The sequence below is a fragment of the Channa argus genome, chromosome 3 (assembly GCF_033026475.1).
Source record: "Channa argus isolate prfri chromosome 3, Channa argus male v1.0, whole genome shotgun sequence".
Taxonomy (NCBI): domain Eukaryota; kingdom Metazoa; phylum Chordata; class Actinopteri; order Anabantiformes; family Channidae; genus Channa; species Channa argus.
The window spans coordinates 2,627,820-2,647,801 of NC_090199.1; the positions used below are offsets into that span (position 1 = coordinate 2,627,820).

At 40.8% G+C, this 19,982-nt stretch overlaps 2 protein-coding genes across 3 annotated transcripts; one reads left to right on the plus strand and one right to left on the minus strand.

Moving 5' to 3' along the window:
- The first annotated feature begins 192 nt into the window (after window positions 1-192).
- Window positions 193-10,024, plus strand: ltv1 (LTV1 ribosome biogenesis factor). Its single transcript, XM_067499537.1, has 11 exons — window positions 193-502; window positions 1,781-1,912; window positions 2,269-2,454; window positions 2,799-2,886; window positions 3,726-3,858; window positions 4,452-4,689; window positions 5,841-5,968; window positions 6,116-6,255; window positions 7,002-7,054; window positions 8,011-8,214; window positions 9,335-10,024. Exons 1-11 carry the CDS (start codon window positions 500-502, stop codon window positions 9,446-9,448), a joined length of 1,419 nt encoding a protein of 472 aa, XP_067355638.1. The 5' UTR covers window positions 193-499; the 3' UTR covers window positions 9,449-10,024.
- Window positions 10,025-10,737: 713 nt separating this feature from the next.
- Window positions 10,738-18,885, minus strand: ifngr1 (interferon gamma receptor 1). 2 transcript variants are annotated; one of them, XM_067499552.1, is made up of 7 exons: window positions 18,616-18,885; window positions 15,103-15,220; window positions 14,548-14,729; window positions 14,316-14,464; window positions 13,714-13,894; window positions 12,355-12,482; window positions 10,738-12,260 (listed from the first exon to the last, which is right to left on the minus strand). In XM_067499552.1, exons 1-7 carry the CDS (start codon window positions 18,671-18,673, stop codon window positions 11,940-11,942), a joined length of 1,137 nt encoding a protein of 378 aa, XP_067355653.1. In that variant the 5' UTR covers window positions 18,674-18,885; the 3' UTR covers window positions 10,738-11,939. The 2 variants fall into 2 exon arrangements, with proteins under 2 accessions (XP_067355653.1, XP_067355651.1); XM_067499550.1 differs by having other exon boundaries at window positions 10,738-12,263; window positions 18,616-18,884.
- Between the last annotated feature and the right edge of the window lie 1,097 nt (window positions 18,886-19,982).

The window sequence follows — 19,982 nt, forward strand, 5'->3', positions numbered from 1 at the left end:
TGATAATAATAAAAATCTTTTTTGTTTCAATATTATTCGGTTTTCCTTTGTAAATCCACTTCCTGGTTCACTTTCTTGTCCAGCAGGTGGCAGTCACGTGTTTATCGCCACCATATACTAAAGAGAGCAAGAAGGGTTATACCAACAGTGCTTCATGTAGAGGGACAACAATCAGTCTACACTAACAGGAATTGCAGTATTTATCTAAATGTATGTATCAATATTAGAGAGTTTGCTAATTACACAATACTTTAGCCGCTATTTAGAATCAATCCCATCTGCTCTCCAGTAAGAAGTACAATACATTTGTTTTCAAACCCCCCGTTATTTTAAGAAGTGGTCCTTTCTAGTAATGGCAGCAGAAGCGTGGTGAGGGAGAAACCGGTGTGACAACACCGAAGACAACGTCTGGGTTTAAACTGCAATTTGATTTAACAACGGTGTGTAGTTGAAACATTCGGGATCTTCAAACTCGACCAGCAGAAGAAAACCGAATAAAATGGTAAGCTGGAGTGTATACGCCAAGCTAAGTTTGTTAGCAAACAACGGCTAACGTCAGTGTAGTTGTACCCATTAAAAGACACTGTGCTGGTGGAAAATAAGTGTAAAAAGTTTAGCTTCAAAAGTACAATTAGTATTTTTTTTATATTCATTTAACTGGTTTATTGTCACAGTCGTGGAAGAAGTACTCAAATGTAAATATATGTACATTATGTTGAGGTTTCAAATGTACAAAAATAAACAATTTAGAATTTAAAGTCATGCGCTGTTGTTCGGCTTAGACACAGTGGCACTGAAGAAAAGACAGGAGGCAGAGCTGGAGGTAGCAGAGCTTAAGATGTTGAGGTTCAGGATCAGGAATGAGGACATCAGAGGGACAGCTCATGTTAGATGTGTTGGAGATAAAGTCAGAGAGGCCAGATTGAGGTGGTTTGGACATGTTCAGAGGAGAAACTGTGAATATATCGGTAGAAGGATGCTGAGGTTGGAGCTGCCAGGCAGGAGGTCTAGAGGAAGAGCAAAGAGGAGATTTATGGATGTAGTGAGGGAGGACATGAAGTTAGTTGGTGTGAGAGAAGAGGATGCAGAGGACAGAGTTAGATGGAGGCACATGATTCACCGTTGAGACACCTGAAAGGAAACAGCTGAAAGGAAAAGAAGAAGAATTTAAAGTCATGCATTTTATGACCCTAAAAGAACAAAAGTGTTAGTATGAAAAAAATAACTCAAAGGATCTAAATTTATGCATTAGAGTAAGTGTCATTGCCAGAATGTAGAAATACTCTTTAGTATCTAAGTAAAAGTACAAATATATGCGCTAGCACCAACATGTACTTAGCAAGCCACAGTGTGAGGGGTTGCTGATGACAATAATGTGTGTACTACTTTACCATATGCTGTAACTGAATTTCAATTCTTATGCATTAATGTGTTCAAGACTTTATTGTCACACGGTGGGGCTAATTTAAATTACTTTATATGAAGCTGAAAAGTTTATGAACCCCCCCAAATAAATGTCTGACATATTAATGGGGCAGCTTTGGATGAAGAGGTAGAGCAGTTGTCCACAAATTGCAGGGTCAACGATCTTTTTATATAGTGTCCATGGGCAGGATGCTGAACCCCAAGTTACCCCTGGTAGCTCAGGTCAGTGCCTGCATGGCAGCTATAAAGTTGCAAGAAAATAGAAATAATAGAAGTAAATTACTTTAAAATGTTCACGCTTATAATAAATCTAAACAACATCTTCACTAATTACTACCGTGTTTGTCTCTTTCAGCCTCATCGAAAGAAGAAATCGTTCATCGAAAAGAAGAAGGCCGTGACCTTTCATCTCGTCCACAGAAGTCAGAGAGACCCGCTGGCTGCTGATGAGAAAGCCCCACAGCATGTCCTCCTACCTGCCACCAAGGTTGAAATAAAACTTGTTTTAAGAAATGACTTATACCTCAGAGATTCATGATGTTTTTGGCTTGTGAGCATTTACAGAGAAGAAATAATAATTAGCATCCTCTGACTACAGAATATGTGGGTTTGTGAGTTGTGAGCAGTTCAGTCAAGACATGTATCATTTCATTAATTGTATCATAGTTTTATGGTTGAAATCTTCAGACCTTCTAGGCTTTTCTCTCCAGCTTTGTAAATTGCATACAGTTGCTCAGTTGCTACTTTCATTTCTCCAAAGAAAAAAAACAACAACACAATATTACTCAATTTTTCTTTTTGTGTCTGATGTGAAAACATGATTTTGCTGCTGATTTTTTTTAGGTGGAAGCAGAGGAGAGGTGGGAAGAACAGAGAAAGTTTGGTGTTTTCTTCGATGATGACTACGACTACCTGCAGCATCTAAAGGAGGCGTCTGGCACATCTGAGCTGGTGGCAGCTGGACCCGACAGACGGCCTGTTCACCAAGATGAGGAGGAGGAGGAAGAGGAAAGAGATGAGTCCATTTCAGTAAGTCAACATGACAGTACCCTCAGTTATGAAAGATACTGAATGGTTTGATATAACTTTAAAATGTTTAGAATCTTAGATAAGTTGGCAGTTTAGATTACAAAGCTTTGTTGCTAAGTAAGTACGTTTCAAAAATGGCAGTTTTATTTACATCTATTAATGACTTGTTCCCTAATGCCTGAGCTGTGGGGTATAGAAACAAAGCCATTTGTTTCCAGTACTTCTTGCATCTTGTGACTTCTGTAGTTGGTTTAACATCTCATCGGTTATGAGGAGCATGGACATTTCTCTGGCGTCTTCCTTTGTATGGACTCATGGTGAATTCTGTTGTGTTTGATGAACAGGCAGCTACCATCAAACTGCCCTCTTCAGTGTTCGCTTCAGAGTTTGAAGAGGACGTCGGACTTCTTAACAAAGCTGCTCCAATCTCAGGTAAACGCCTCATTAATGTAACTTTAAGTGGCTTATGGTTTTTTTTGCCCCTGACTTTGGCCTGTAGGAATAGTTGTATCTAGTGTAAAATAGTACAGTGTGAATCCTAATCTTTTAGACAAAAGCAAGATTTATGCTTCTGCGTTGACTTTACACAGTGGACTATATGTATGTCTTTGAGAGAATTTATATGTGGTTTGTCTGTGCAGCTCTGATACTCAATAGCAATAGTTGGTGCTGTTTCTCCAACACTTTGTTGATTTTTTTTTTTTTTGCTGTACTACAAATAATGGCAACAGAAACTGAGCCGATCTTGTCGTATTTGGAGCTAACAGATGTTGAACAGCAGTTCCTCCTACTGAAATTACTGCAATGCATTGGAGATTGTGTGTACAAAATGCAATGCCACCGAGTCGGGTCTGCATCACCACAACATTTGTAGGGACGTGCTACTCAGGCAAACACACTGAATCTGGGTCCGACTGGTACTGACAGTCCAGGTCACACTGCAGACCAGTCCAGTGGCTGGTCACCGATGGTTGACCTTTAGCCTCGTGTGTCACGGCCCCTAAGGAAGCTGAATCGACGCTGCCTTCCTCTAAATCAGAGATGATTTAATATAAAATATGTAAAAATATCTAATATAGCAGTTAGTTGAAGTCAGCACATCTTGGGATTGAAACGTACAGTACACCAGCACCATCTTTCCCCAAAACATGTTTCACCAGAGCTGTTCCCGATCTGGCTTCCCGTGGTTTGTGGTCCCCATAAGGTGAAGTTTAAATTTATTTTTTCCCTTGTTCTTTATTTTGTGTTTGTTTTTTTGTTTTTACCTTTAGGACCCAGGCTGGACATGGACCCCGACATCGTGGCTGCTCTTGACGAAGACTTCGACTACGACAATCCCAACAACATCTTGGAAGATGATTTCATCATGAAAGCAAACAGTTCGAGTGGAGCAATTGACATAGAGTATGAAATGACTTACAAATATGAGTTTATTTTGAAATCAGAAGATTGAATCATTTCAGCCGGACTTCTTTCTCCATGGTTAGAAATTATCCAAGCTAAACGTATCTATTTCTCTTGAAATAGTTATATTTTTAAAGCAGTGGGTTTATTGCACTCATCTTGTGCAGAGGCTGAACGCATGAAACCATCATCAGAGGGATGTTCTTTTCACACATGGTGATGATTTTGTTGCTGGTCGCTTTTTATCCATCCACCCCTCTTTATCCTACCTACTTGTCCTGTTCAGGACAGTTTACCTCAGTCCCTCCCACAGCAACCTCTAGTTTTACTGGTTTTTATATAAGACAATGTCTTATTGATCAAATGCACAGTTGCTCGGTCAGTCCAAGAAATGATTCAACATGTTCTGCTGTCAAGCATCTTTAATTAGAGACCTGCACCACCTGATGGAAAAACCAGGTCCCTCAGCAGGCAGTTTCTTTTCTTTGCTCATACGCCTCATATCTGTCTCTAAAATAATGACATTTTCACCTGTATTCATAATGTGAAGTATCACGAGCAGATTTTCGTGACCCATATTTGCTGTTTGACAGAGGTGACTACGCTAAAGATGGTGATGATGATGATGACGATGAGTGGGAGGACACAGACTCCGATGGCAATTTTGACTCTGAAGGCGGTGTTTCGGGCGACGAGGGGGAGGACGGCCTGGATGAAGACTTTCTTTTTGCAGACGAGGAGACGAAGAGTAGGTTTACGGAGTACTCGCTGACGTCGTCTGTGATGAGGAGGAACGAGCAGCTCACCCTGCTCGACGACCGCTTCGAGAAGGTAATAATCAACAAGAAAATTAGCTGCTAATTATTTTTGAATCATTGCCATGTTTGTTTTATGAAGTCTGAGTTATGTTTTTAACATACTTAAGGTTAGGTTTTGTTTACAATTACTAATTAATTTTGTATGACTGTGACTGTGGGTTTTAATGAATCCTTTTCAGGTTCATTAATTTTTAAGTTTCTTTTTTTTTTATTTGCTGTGTATAGTCTGCTGTAACCTGTTTAACCGTTTAACCTGTTAAATGTTAATCAAGCAGTCACACATTCAAACTTGAACAATGGGCAACGATTACTTAAATATACTTTAGTTCAACATCAGTTTGTCCATAATGAGTGTGAAACACAGCAGTCATCGGCCACTGGGGATTGACATTAAAGTATGACACTAACACTCACTTCACAGTGAGTTTGTGATGCAAAACTTTATGGTAATATATACAGCAACAACTCAGCGAAGAATATGATTTTTAATAAAGGTTTTATAAAAACCTGCCACTTTTAGAACAGGCCAGTTTTAAAATGTATGTAGTGCTTTTTTTTTAAGTTTCACTCAAAACCACGTACAGAAAAACACACAGAAGCTCACACTGCAACCATGAAGACAGATATGAAAGGAACATTCAGTTTGCAAATTTCTTGAATTCCTTGCGTTTTCTTTTGAATAAAAATGAGCTTATGTTTCAGGTGTACAAATATAGTTGTATTCCCCTGGTAATAGTTCCTCACGGAGTGATACCTTCTGTTTGTATTAATCTCACGTTACCTTTGAAAGATACCATTAGGATTAGTGACTTGTCCTGTTGAGGTTTCAGAAGCCTCAGCTGAACTTTAGACTGCACTTGCACAGGACTAAGGCTGAACATGTCCCACGTTTCTTATCGTGTTGCTGCAATCGAGACTTAGTGTCATGTACATATAACTAGTATTTCTTCTGACACACACACATTGAAACTGTCTGGCTTCTGTAGGTTCTGGTGACTTCCATCTATGTTTAACCCGCTTGTGCAAAGTTACAGGAGAATATGCACCAATGAATAAAGGCACTGTGTGATCACAAATGGTGTGCGGAACACACTGATTGCGTACACGCTTTCAGCAAACGCTAACAAGCACAATAGGAACAAATTTGCGTCTGTGTCGTTTCAGTTTTACGAGCAGTTTGACGACGATGAAATCGGAGCTCTGGACAACGCTGAGCTGGAGGGTTTCATTCAACCGGACAGCGCTCGCCTTGAAGAAGTTATCAAAGAATACTTTAAACAGAAAGCGAACGAGTGAGTGAAATTATGTTTTTGTTTTTTCATTTTATGCGATGGAAGTTTCATTAAAATACAGAATCATCTGGTAAATGGTGAATAAAAGTTGAAAATGTTGCTGTAAAAGACCCAGTTGGCTCATTTTGTGTGTTGTTTGCGGTTCAGAGCCCTGAAGCCCGATGACTTGGGTCCCAAAGAACTTCCTGCTGTGAAGGAGGAAGAGGAAGAGGAGGAAGAGGAAGATGAGATGGAAACTGTTGTTGTTGAGGCTCCAGAAGAAAAGTGGGACTGTGAAACTATCATCAGTGAGTTTAATTTTCACTTTCCTGTATGATTGTGTATTTAGCTGCAAGAGGTGGTTTGAGTTTTCTTGTCAAGTGCATCTCAACAATTTCTTCATCAGCAGTGCAAACAAGGACTAAAAGTCCTACAACCTGACACAGTGATAGTTTGTATAATCTAATCCAGGCTGCAGAGTGGCAGATAAAGAAGGACTCCATTGTTATTTCTGTTTAGAAAATGACCAGCGTTCTTATTTAAAGCTTCTTAGAAACAAGAAGACAGCACAGTTGTTTGTAAAAGTCACAGAAGAGATTCATAGATTTCATATTAGTTTTCTGACAATTTCCATGCAAGAGGCACAAATGTGGTGTTCACGTTTCCACATAACCCATCAGGAATAAATGCTGTCATGCACGTGTTTGCTGCAGGAAAATCTTTCTCACACTGCATTAGCCTGAAGTCAGAGGACTTGATTCAGAATACAGTCTTTATACCTGTTGGCTCAGAGAGACCGGTGTTTTATTGGGAGCCAAAGGTTAAAAAGGAAACATTCCAACCAGCCAGACACAAATCAGACTTAAAGTCTCACAAGGGATGCAGGCTAAATTCCACCTTCTAAATGTGCCTGAGTGAAGTAAATCGTTCCCAACTCTTTAGTTTTGGTGATTCCAGTCATGCAAACTCAGTTCTTATAGTTCCGTTGCTTCTATTAAACAGTGATGAAGTTGATTTGAACTTTTGTTGACTCAATGTTTCTTTTTCTTTGCAGGCACATATTCTAACATATATAACAGACCCAAGGTCATTAAAGATCCACCAAAGGTATGAAAACACCATCTCTCGTTTTGTGCTTTAAGCGGCTTAAAGATCAGGCAAACACATTTCTGGAATTCTGTCCTGAAAAAAGCTGCATGTTAACACTGACATTTCTGCTGAGACAGATATTCAACCACCAGGTGGAGCAAATCACACCACCAGCAGCTCTGAACTGACTGAGGAAGCAGTGGGATTTTAAGCTTAAACTATAAAGGCAACAAACAAATATATCAATAGTAAAAAACATGTAAGCTAAGTCGAGCTTTTTCCAAACGAAGACTGATGCATGTCACTGCAAAAATATGGACAAATGCAAAATCAGCAGCTGCATTCACTCTTCTACATCTATAATGAGAGAACTCATTGTTTATTAGTGTCCGGCCAACAACTTCCCTGTGTTGGTTCACTCTCACCGCTCTGTTTTCATCTCCAGCAAAGTGCTGCACATAGTGCTGCACTAGGTGAAATAACAATCCTCATCATGACACCTGGGAGAAGGGGTCTCATTAGACATTTTCACATCTAAACTACTGAATGCAGCACACAGCAGAAGATTGTCTGCGTCTGACACTTTCCTCCCTCCCCTGGTTTAAGTGGGGGGGGGGTGGAGGAGCATGCAAGAGGCAGCAAGAGACACAAAGTCAACACCTTTTGAAATTGCAGTGTTTTGTGTGCAGTACAATGAAGCAGCTTCTGTTGCGTGTTAGAAATGTTGTCATCATGCCCAGGTTAGACAGGTGTAACCCAGGCAAACACAGGCTGATTAGCAGGAAGTAATTGCAATACTGCTGTAGGAGCAGGAAGAGAAGGTGGAAGATTTTATGGCCTTTGCAACATTCTGAGTGAAAAGCTTGACTTAAGCCTGCATTTAAAAATCTACAGATTAACTGTAAAGATGTGGCCAAGACACTTTGTAACCGTTGTTTTGCTTGAATCTATTTTTTTTTTTTTTCTTCTTTCAGCAGCCAAAGCCGATCCGCGTGTCCAACAGGACGGGGGTCCCTCTGGATGTCCTTCCCACCAGAGGCCTGACGGCCAAGCAGGCGGAGCGCATGACGAGGATCAACGACTCGGACCTGCCTCGCGTCTCCACGCAGCCCCGAAACAAGGAAGAGGGCAAAGAGGAGAGGAAGGCAAGGAAACAGGCCATCAAGGAAGAACGCAAGGTGAGGCAGAGCCAGCTGGAGTCTTAGGTTTCCTGGGATCATCTATATACAGGTCTAGTTTATGACTGTTTCTTTTGAATTTGCAGTGTTGAACAAACAAGCTGCTCTGCTTCATTGATTCCTCCAGAAAATATGAGATTAGATACAGGAAACAGTCAAAGTAAAAACAGTAAGAACTAAACAAGGAACAGTCTTAGAAAAAAAGCATCTGATGACAATATTACGAACAAAAACTCTTAATCCGCTTCATTACCAGTAATATCAACCAATAACAACAGTCATCACACTTATTTTCCAAAAGTGGCTAAATCCTGAGTGATGCTGAGCCCTGCTCCCTTCAAACCGGCCAGAAGAGCACAGACAAACACACTAATTCACTAAATGCTGCATGAAATGTCCAAAAGAGATTATTGCTGCTCCTGCAGGATCCTGTACTTCATAGTAAGACGCTGACAGAAGATATTTATTTTAAAGTCCCTTTAATAGTCATTCTGGTGATATTCTCACATAGAATTCAATGTTAAAATATTGTTTGTTTTCAAAGCCTGACCTTTTACTCCTATGCACCATCGAGCTGCGTTAATGCCAAAAAAACTGTTGGAAACACATTAATGAGCCATGATGTTGCATTATTATCAAGAACATACACCGTCGTTTATTTGAAATTGAACCCACATCAACTGGCTGCTGCATAAAAAAGTCCAGTATGGGCATTATTCTGTTCTGAATGAGGTCTAATTTATTATTCAGGCATCATTGGTGTGAGATCAAATAAGTGTTAGTTTTGGTCTTTTCGTGGGATTTATCGACAAAGACATGAAATCTTAACAAATCACAGCTTTAAGCAGCTCATTAAAACATGAATTCAATTAATCATTGGGTTAGTTTGAAGGAAATTGTATCAGAGTCTGATCTTTTGGAGTTTACTCAGCTACTGCCACAACCCAAGGTTAAATATTAGTATCAGTATTACAATTAATCTTTTCATGTCTTTAATAACAAAGGGTGTGGAGAGTAAAAGTGATGCCAGGCTTGAGGGAAACAAAGTCAACAGGTGACTAAGACACGACACTATTTCCGAAGCACAACGTGTTTAAATTCTACATCTGTGTTTGTGCAGGACCGGAGAGCAGAGAAGAAAGCCAACAAGATGGCGTTCAAGGAAGAAAAGGTGCGACAAGAGAAGCAGATGTTGAGCCTGAGGACAAACATTCAAGGCCTGAAGCTCCAGTAGCTGCTGCTCTGCCCACACAGACTTTATTCCTAAAGCTGCTCGTCTACAGTGGAGCCGACAACAGCTGATGCTCCTCCGAACAGGAGGACTGACGTGGACGGGAACGCGGTTTCCCTAAATTACCATGAGATAATTTAACTTTATAGAAAAGGAGCAAAAGTGGACTTAATAACAAACAGGTCATCATCCTGTAACAGTTTGAAATCCAGGAAAACTAAAGGCTGGGTGTGTTTTTGTAGCACCGAAAATTAAGTGTTTCTACCAAAAGCTCGTACTGTTAATCACGTTCACTCGTTCTCTTACGAGATCCAGTCTGTGGGGACTCTGGCATCCGGATCAGTCTAGACGTGCTCTCAGTCAAAGACAGACTCTTCAGTATTTCCATGTTGCTCTGCCACCTTCTGGTTTCAAATCCTGACTCTAAAATCAAATGAGTCACTTACAGACTATTTTCTTGTGCGACTGTCAGAACAGAAGGAAAATGAGAAAATCCAAAGGAGAGTTGATCCTGAGGATTAGCTTTCTGTGCTGATCCAGGCTTCACCTAAAATAAAGGTTATTCAATTTGTTCCTGTATTTCCTGTTGTCTCACTGCTGCACATTGTATTTACTGTTGCCAGAGGCTGCAGTTGCTGGTTTACAGTAATTTCTCTGTAGTCAAGTCTGGATTTTGTGACAAATCCAGTAGAGTGATGAACCTTCACTCCTGTCACGTCATTATCTCAGAGGCTGTATTAATTTTTAAAAAATGATCTGCACATATGATCCTCAGCAACACGTACTTATAAAAAATAACCTTTTGCATAAATACAAACAGCTAATTATTGAGTTTCAGATGTGCTGGTTGATTAATTTAGTTTCTGTCCAAAAATCTGTAATTGTCTTTGTGTTAATCAAACCAGCTGCTGGTCATAGTTTTCTGCCCAACTTAGACATAAGGAAATGTTCGAGTCCGACACGAGTCGGACAAGTTTTGGTATTTGTAGCAAAAAAACTTAACATTTATATTTGGACATTAAGTAGTGCTATATAAACAGCAGGTTGATTAAGAGTTAAAAGGAAAACATTAAGCTTTTTTAATAAAGAGACATTAAGAATACAGTCCGATTATTTACAGCCCTGTGTCCTGCAGGTAACTGTGGTCAATATAAGGGAACTGAGCAAAACCAGCCAATGAGAAAATGTTTGGCAAAGCCGCACATTACATTCTTTCCTCTCACGCAGTTCACTTTGAATAAGCCTGTTTGTAGCACACTCTCACCCAGAGCAGCAAATAACTTTCACCCAAATCTAATTGTAAAATGAGTTTTTAATGTTGTCATATTATCAACACTATAAAATCTAGTTTTATTAGAGATTACAAACTTTACATTAAATATAAAAGGACCCCTGAAGTAATAGAAGACTTTTAGCTCTCAGTGCAAACAGGTAGAAAGGAAAAAAACAAAAACACTCCTACGCATCCTCTGCGGAGCCAGTTATGCAGGTTGCACTTTGCCCAACAATGACAACAGATACTGTGATATAAATTTAGATGGTAGCAATGATGGGGTGTGGCACTGTCACTAAGACTTAAAGGACTTTTATGTGAGTGCAAAGTCCGTAGTACGTGAGGTGGTTAATGGGGCGAAGGCAGTCGTGATAAATACGAGTTTTTCGAGGCTCAGTCTGTCCTTTCTAAAAAGAGATGTTCATTTATTTGAGTTTTCTAATCGCGTAAACATTGAAACTACTGAAAGTCTGATCATCAGCCTGGTGAAAATAAAAGCATCTGCTGGACTAGATGCCACTTGATACAAGTGGTAATATTTCTGTGGTTTATTTGGTTGAACTGTCCCTTTTAAAAAATTTAATCAACAATTTCATCAGATACCAATAAAGCTAAAATTATCATTGTGAAAATGCCACAGGAGCGGAGATTAAATGAGGGAGGTGTCATCTCAACAGCGATTCACGTAGCTGCAACCAGACAGAAAACCTCAGGAAGGTGACTGGTGGATCAGCGGCCTGTTTGCCTGAGGCAACACAGCTCTGTGTCTTTAAAGACAAATATTCAAACACTGCCACTAATCAAACAAACAGTCATTCAACAACGATTGTTCAGTGCAATAAACTAAAATGTGTCCCTGTGATGATCAGACTTGCTTCCCAGGGAAACGGGGGGGGGGACACTGTCCATTGTGTCGATTTAAAATTCTGACTGTGTCAAAGTTAACGAGACCAGTTTATCTGCTACTGACTATTGTTCCACAGCTGGTGTGATGAGTAGATCTCAACGTGGAGAACGATCCTGAAAAACCTGCCGGGTATGAAATGGGACACCCCAATAGCCCCCATGTCTTTGAAAGTCTCTCCTGAACATACTGGCTTAGGCTCCATGTCCACATTGATATATGGACGTGTGGCACAGTCTGAGTCCTTGGTTGACCGGGATTACCTGAGTTCAAACAAACCAAACTCTGATCCCAAACCAAGTCCTCTAAGCGTAGTTTTACCTCCAGGTGTAACATTTGACCATTTCTCCACCACCAATGTCCTGCAAATGTTGTGGTCTGTCATACGGTGACATCATTTCCCCATCCTTGTCCTCCTCCTCCTCGCTGCCCTCTAAAAATTCATTTTCCTGGTAGTAATCTTCAGAAGACTGGAAACCCAAGCTGTTCCCGCTGCTGTTGTCATCATCCCCAAGGTCCTTAGACGTTTTGTAGTCGTCCTCTGAGCTGCCGGAAAGACTCTCGTCAGTCACCGCGACAGGACTGTAAGTTTCTTTGGTGGCGTCTTGGGCATAATGCTGCGGCTGCTTGTCCCAGTTCTCCTTTGTGAGACAAAGACATTCAGAGTCAACGGGTTTCACAAAGACTGAAAACAACAATGAACCAATGTGTTCTGTCCAATGTCAGACCTACCAGAGAGTTGGGCATTGGATTGTATGCGTGCATCGTACAGGCCTTCATCTTAAAGATGGCGGCTGCGATCACGACGATTATGAAGGCGAAGATGCCCAGCATCAAAGCAGCAAATATCCAATGGACATCTGCAATTAAAAATATTTGCTTTAGTTTCCCTGTGTGCACATTTTGTGATCTGGCAAAACTACGGCAGCAAAAAAACAAGACCAATGGGTTCACAGTTATCCAGGTTTGTGTGAAAGAGTGTTAATACAACCTTTCTACAGTTATACGGTTCTTTAAGTTGGCCTTTAAATTATATTTCAAATGAAACACTATTTCACAAAAGTGTGTCCTTTTCATACTCACACACCCATTTTTGGTGGCTTTGAAGTAATGGACCAAATGGCTGATAAGCAGTTGCATGGTCAGGTGTGGCTTGTTTCCTTGTTACTCAATCAAGCGATAAAAATACCTATAAAATATAGGCGATAAAAAGGTGTGTGTGCACGAGAAGGAGGCCGTCATTACGCCGAAATTGCTAAATACAACCATCAGGGAAAAACATTAGGAGTGGCCAACACAACAGATTGGAACAGAAGGAGGAAGTAACTGGAAGACAGCAAAAGACAACTACACCTTTTTACAACAACATCTTGTCAAAGTTCACAGTCGAGAAACAATTTTATGAGGCTTCACAACAGAAACAAAGTGCAAACTACTTGTGACGCTCAAGAACAGAAAGGCCTGATTAGACTATACCAAAAAAAAAAAAACAACCTGCTCAGTTCTGGAATCAAATTCTTTGCACGTATGAAAACAAGATAAACTTGTAGCAGGATGATGGGAAGAGAAAAAGTGAAGAAAAGGATCAGCTCAAGATCCAAAGCATCTTGGGCAGTTTTACGGCATTACCACGTTTGGCTACTGACTGCTGATGACAGGAGCAGGATGCATTCTTTAGTCTACAGGCCTGAACTCTGCGCAGTCAGCAAAATGCTGCAGATGTGATAGGAGGCCACTTCATGAGCCAAGAAGAAATGGGATGTTCATCCCAGCCTTACTGAAGACAAGACTGAGGGCAGAAAGACCCACAGACAAGAAGCAGCTGCACTAAAGTCCTGGCAAAGCATCTGGGGGGAGGAAACTCAGCGTTTGGTCACTTCGATGAGTTCCAGACTTTTTTCATCCAAGGATTAAAAAAAAATAAAAAAATATCCAATTAGTAAAGCTGTTAGTTTGTTCTACCGTAATTGGCCGAGTGTGTGTTGAAACACCAAGCTCAGTTTAAGAAAAATGAACGTACAGTAACGAGGCGGCTGTTGGAAACCTCAGTAAAAACAAAGTGTTTTTTCCCCAGCAGCACCTCACACTTACTCAGATTACTGTCTAAGATAGAGACGCAGATGCGTCCCGTCTTGTTGAACATCACTTCCTCAATGCAATTCCTGCTACACAGCCATCCTGTCAGCGTGACGCACTGCTCCACGCCGTCGGGGAACATCACGTCGTGTTTGCAGGTGAGGTCTTTCATTGTGCAGCTGTGTTCAAATGTTCCCTGGAAGCAACAAAACACACACAATTACCATCCGGCTTGACCTTTGACCTCTGGTGTTTTTTAGAAATGGTCCGTTTGCCCAGAGACTGAACTAACACATACTGACTGAACACATATGGGCCGTGATTAGTTCACGGACAGAGAATTTACTTCAAACCATTCCGATGGTTATTATATAGGTAATTTATGTCATTAATAGTTGAATTCTTGAAATCAGACACACAGACATTGGCTGGTTTCAGCTTCTCAAAAGTCAAGACTGTCAAATCCCTTTATAAAGAAAATCATCTTATTATTAGTCATTTGCTGACTTTTAACAGCATCACCTCAACATCTTTAAAACAGACTGATGGATTAATCCCCGACAGGCCCGTGTGTAGTGGACACAAACACATATGACACTGAATTATTCCGTCTTTACATTATCTGTAGAGATGATGAGCTTGAGGGAGGCGTCGCTCCGTTTCACCGCCAGCTTCAGTTCTCTGTAGAAGTGGAACGGATTTGGGAAACTCAGTGTGGCCTCAGTCCCCGTCATGGTCAGATCCACAGGAGGGAACTCTAACAGGCCTGTAGGAGGAACATTTCAATTTTGTTCAAATTAAATCGCAGTAAGAAATGACATTTACAGCAAAACAAGCGCAGCTGCTTACATTTTTTAGTCACAGTCTTTAAATGATTGAAGCTGAAACTTTCCGATCGCGCTGATTCAGACTGGTTGTCCCCCTGCACGGCGGTTACAGTGACATAGTGGAAGCCCATGTACTGCACTTCAGACTGCCAGACGAAGTGGCTCAGGTCGTACTGATGCTCCGTGGTTTCATTCTGTAGTTGCCTTAAATGAAAAGCAGATTAAAAACGTTAGGAACATGCTAAATATGGTGCAGAATGTTATAAAACCTATCAGGAGCTGCCACACACATTTATTCATATGATACAATGAGCATAATAATAAGTAAGTTGTATAAAACTGTAATGTTTTTCACAGTTTCAACATTTAATGGATTTATTATGCTCAGATTACTGAAATCTCTTTTAGGGCAAAAACTTAAAGTTAAAAAACTTGTTAACCAAGTTTCCTTTATTGAGTTTTGCAATATTTTATTACATTTCTGAAATGTTTGTTGTGCATGTTTTAGTTTGAGAGTTAGTTACTTTCTATGACCACTAGGGAGAAAAGAGCTGCTGCGGAACTAGTGAAGTCTCACCCTGCAGATCCGTCGACGTTCACCCTGAACCTGGTGTCTGGCTGCGGACTGCTGTACTTCCAGCTCACGGTGGTTTTCAGGTTTTGGCAGCTCACGATTACGTTTGTTGGAGGTGGAACTGTGTGTGAGAAAAGAGGAAAGGCCCATAAATAACAGACAAAAACAACAGATCCACTCTCGCTGGATGTTTTTTTTTTTTTTTTTTTTTTTTTTTTTTTCCATGGTTGATAATCTTTGCAACAGCTTCTCAAATGTGAATATATATTTTCACTGTTGGCATAGCACGGTGGGGGAGTGGTTAGTGTCGCCGCCTCACAGCTAGTGGGCCCCTGGTTTGAATCCCGGTGACCTTTTTGGCTTTGTGCAGGTACAAAGACGTGCACGTTGGGTTTATTGGTGACTAAAATTGAGTGTTAATGTTTGTCTGTTATTATTCAAGTAATAATGATAAGTGCTGGTTGCATTTGTACAACCAAAGCCACTAATGATCAAAAAGCGTCCGAGCAACGATCAACATTTAAAGACATTAGTTCAAGCACAGCTTTTGCTTCAGAAAACGCGTGATGCTGCCACAGAAACCAAGCCCATCAAAACTTTATTAGCAACGGAGCTGCTGCTTTGCAACAGAGACCATCTCAACCGACTATTTCAGCCATGATTAATCACACCGGTTATTAATCGCTCTCATAGCAGCACAGCACAATTAATAACGACGTCCATGAGATTCACCAGGGTGCAGGCTGGACGAGCCGTTTGAAGGCGAAGCAACTGATGTGCAGTAAAACCTGGTGCTTTGCAGTTTGACCTGCTTGGAATGCAGACGTCAATCTTCACGCCTACTCAAATAACTGAGATGATGATGGGATAAGGGTGAGAACAGACTGCATCCAAGCAAATCAAAGCATTTCTGTACACTGAACACCACCTATTGCGTCCACATACCAACGATGCCCAGGGACTGAAGACGCACATTTGGCATCATGGGAGGAACATGCATTGCAGTTTATTCTGTTGTCTCTTCGTCTTTAACAGCCCTGTGCTGACAGGAGGCTGCAGCAAGAGGGAAACAACAGCACAACCGGTACACGAAGTAGTAGCTGCTCGTCAGCATTCCTCCACACACCGCTCATTGTTTCTTCTTCTGGCTTCTGACTAACCCGTGTGTGATCCTCTGGATGCCTGAGGCATCCAAAGTAAAATGTTCTCAGACATCATATGGTGCAGTTTGATGCGCCGTCCCACCCAAACTTCATCACAGCACAAATAGTTTTTACCTGTTTTTCTTGTCTGTAACACTTTGCTGCCAGGTTAATTATGTGGTCATGAAACGTTTGTGCCGACAAAGCATGAAACTGCTTCCCGACAACAGACAGTGGCTGTGATAACATAAGATAATGACAAAGTAAAACTACTGTTACAAGAAAATATTTTCAGTCCAATCAATAGTAAATCAAAACCAAACATAGTAAAAATGTATAAAAAGGAAAAAGGAGACATGACCAGTGCAGGATTTTCCAGGTGAAACCACTGATGAGGGACAAATGTGTCCAGAGTGACACCTGTTTCCTGCTGCACAGGTTTGTTTTTTAAAGCCTGACAAATGACCTGAATGCTGTTTGTCGTTTGATACATCTTTGTTCAGCAGTGTCCCTCACGTTGAAGACTACACACAAAACAAAGATAACAGGCTGTCTGTCGTATTAGTGCTGCTCATTTCACACACATGATTAAAATCCCTTCAGAAATGCAGTCAATGGGTTGGTGGTGGGCGGAGGAAGCACGAGTACAGAATTTGGGGCATTTTTGTTTGATCATATCTGGAAAGATCTGTCGACAAAGTAATTGATTCATTGATTTGATTGATTTGTTGATTTGTCTGTAGAGACGAGCTTCACATTATTTTTCCCTCAGAAATGCAGATTTGCTTCATTTAAGTTTAATTTCACATTTTGTATAAACCATAAAATGAGCTCAAGTCTAAGTACACACACTTCTGACCATAAATATTATCCACTGTTTATGACTACTGTCCTAAGGCACCTGACTAAAGGTGAGTAATCAGGTGATCTACAGTAAATAAAGTGGTTTTCACTGACTTAACATCCAGCCATGATGGTTCATGGGCAGGAAAGAGGAAACCTTCAACTCAACACACCTAAAGGCCTTTTACTACAAACAAAACACTTGATGAGGAAAAGAGAAGTGAGACCACTTGCATTAATAACGTCAGACGCCCAACCACACACAGGAACTCGCACAAAGTCTCCACATCTTCACATGAGGGACAAGCTGAAGGGGAAGCAAAAGGCCTGTATTCTCACACTTGGTCAACAGGCTGAAAAATCCTCCGATGACACACAGCCCGGAGACTTATTAAGCCATAAATTCACAGAAAGCAGCTGATAAATACAGAAATGTGTCACAACATCCCTCGGACATTTGGTAAAGTCCGTGTTTAACTTAAACTGTGTGTGTAGCAACTAAAGTCTACGGTGGTTTCATTGCTGAACAAGCCTGCTGTACATTTGTTCTTTCCCCGTCTATCAGCACAAGCAACTTCTGTTCAGTTTCTGTCATGAAACAAATAAAAGTTAGTGAATTTCCCATTTCAGCTGCAGAAGCCAGTGAATGTTTTTAGTTTAAGTGTGTGAGCTGATTATCGGTGGAGAGGAGGATACACGAAGAGTCTCAGACTGAGAAGCTGCTTGTAGATCTTTCCAGGAAAGAACCTGGACTGGACACGCAGCCACACGGCCCCGTACGAAAAGCCCGGTCCACTTCCCACCCATCACAACAGGGCGTTCACAATGGTGGTCCCCACGATCCCCTACCCAACTATCTCGGCCCTACTCACTGCTGATGACCTGCATCAGGTGTGTTCAGTCATTAAGAAACTGGAAGATACCAGTTCACTTTGAATTCCCCTTCTCCACCCTCCTCTATGGAATCTTCTATGAAATGAGAGCGAAGAAAACCCTGACTGAGTCACACACACACACAAATATACACAGTCACACACTTTTTAAACTCTACTTTTTGCTGTGTGTTTGTGTTGCGTTGAAATAGTTAAATGCGAGTTTGCGTTGAACTTTTATCTGGTAAGTGATTTTGAGCAGGTGGTTAATGGGTTCATTTGTTTGTTTTTTTTACAGCTCCAGAAAATCTAGTACAAGTACAAAAGTAACAAAAGATTACTGATCTCCCCAGTGGTATATAAAGTACAATTTACTGAGTTTCCCAATAATATACAAAGTAGCAGTTTGGTGTTTGTGTAATTTGTAATTGTCTCCACACGTTAATACGCTTTTATGTATTTGTAAGTAGAAAAACATGACAGAATATTATTCTACAATTATATAAAGAAATACTTTAAGTACATTTGGGTGATAATAAAACTTGAATTCATCATTTTTACTTTGTGGTATTTCCTCTATTTCACGTAAGACAAATATCCAAATCCCCCCAACACGTAGATTAACATCGATGGTTTAAAACACGAACGTGTTCACTCACCAGTGACAGCAGAAACTCCGCACAGCAGCAGAGCAGTGAACGCTACACCGGGCAGCATGACTGTCCCTCAGTGTGTCAGTCTGTCCGGCTGGTCACGGCTCCAATCCGGCTCTTCTCAACAATCACAGCCTCAATTAACCAGCGACCGACTCCTCACACACTCACAGGCTTCGCATTTCGCAACACGTGGGATTTTTCTGTTCAAGTTTCCCAATTTCCCACTGAGCTTTCGTGTGTCAGGCGACTCACTGAAACTCACGGAGCGAGATGAGTCAAATTATCGAGCAGCAGAAACACCTTGACGACGTCACCGGATGCGGCGGTGACAGCGCTGTCTTTCAGAGTAAGGTGTGAGAGACAAACTTTCTAATTCTAAAGAAAGTCCTAAAAATGTCTCATTAAAGACCTTTTTATGAAACCTCATGTGAACAGTGCTCCATCAGTTACAAAAAGCAACAAACGTATTCAAATATACTATTAACATTTAATCAAAAAATAAAAGCTCTGCAGTTAAATCCACTGGTCCATTAAAAGTAATTTGATGGGTTTCTCAGACTTAGGGCGAACAGGATGGTCCATTTTAACTTCAGCAGGACATTTTCAACTTTTTCTTGTGGTTAGTCTTTTGAGGCTGTTTCAGGGGCTTTTTGCCTAGAGGAGGGTGGTACAACGACCCCCCAACGAGCCCCAGATGATTCCCACACTTCCCAGGCCTGTTTCTCTGAGCCAGTTGGTCACAACTGCAGGTGAAAAATCTTCAATATCTCTGAGAAAGAAATGACTGAGACCATTCACAGATGGTAAAATCCCTGACTCAACTTTTTATGTCTATTGCCCGAGTAAATCAGCTTATCCCAACAGCCAGACTCTTCATGCAAACATTTCCTTCGTTTTGAAGCTCAAAGACAAATCTAATACTGTGTCTACTGTGTTTCCATCAATTTTAGTTAGTTTTAGTCAATCAACTTTACCTGCGTTTTCTATTTATCACATTGTTTCTACAACCCCAATCCCAGAAAAGTTGTCACGATGCAATGCAATAATTTGCAAAGCTCATCAAGCCATATTTTATTCACAATAGAACATAAACAGCATCTCAGATGTTCAAACTGAGACATTTTACCATTTAGTGGAAAAAATATTGGCTCATTTTGAATTTGATGGCAGCAACACATCTCAAAAACCTTTGAACAGGTTCGACAAAAGGCTGGAAAAGTAATTGCTGTGAATAAAAAACGACTGGACGAGCGTTTGAGCACTGATTAGGTTAATTGGCAGCAGGTCAGTAACATGAAGCCATATATGAACAGCTCAGGTGTCTGTTGTTCAGTTGTTTTATCTCGAGCTGCTGGGACCAAATGTCAAAA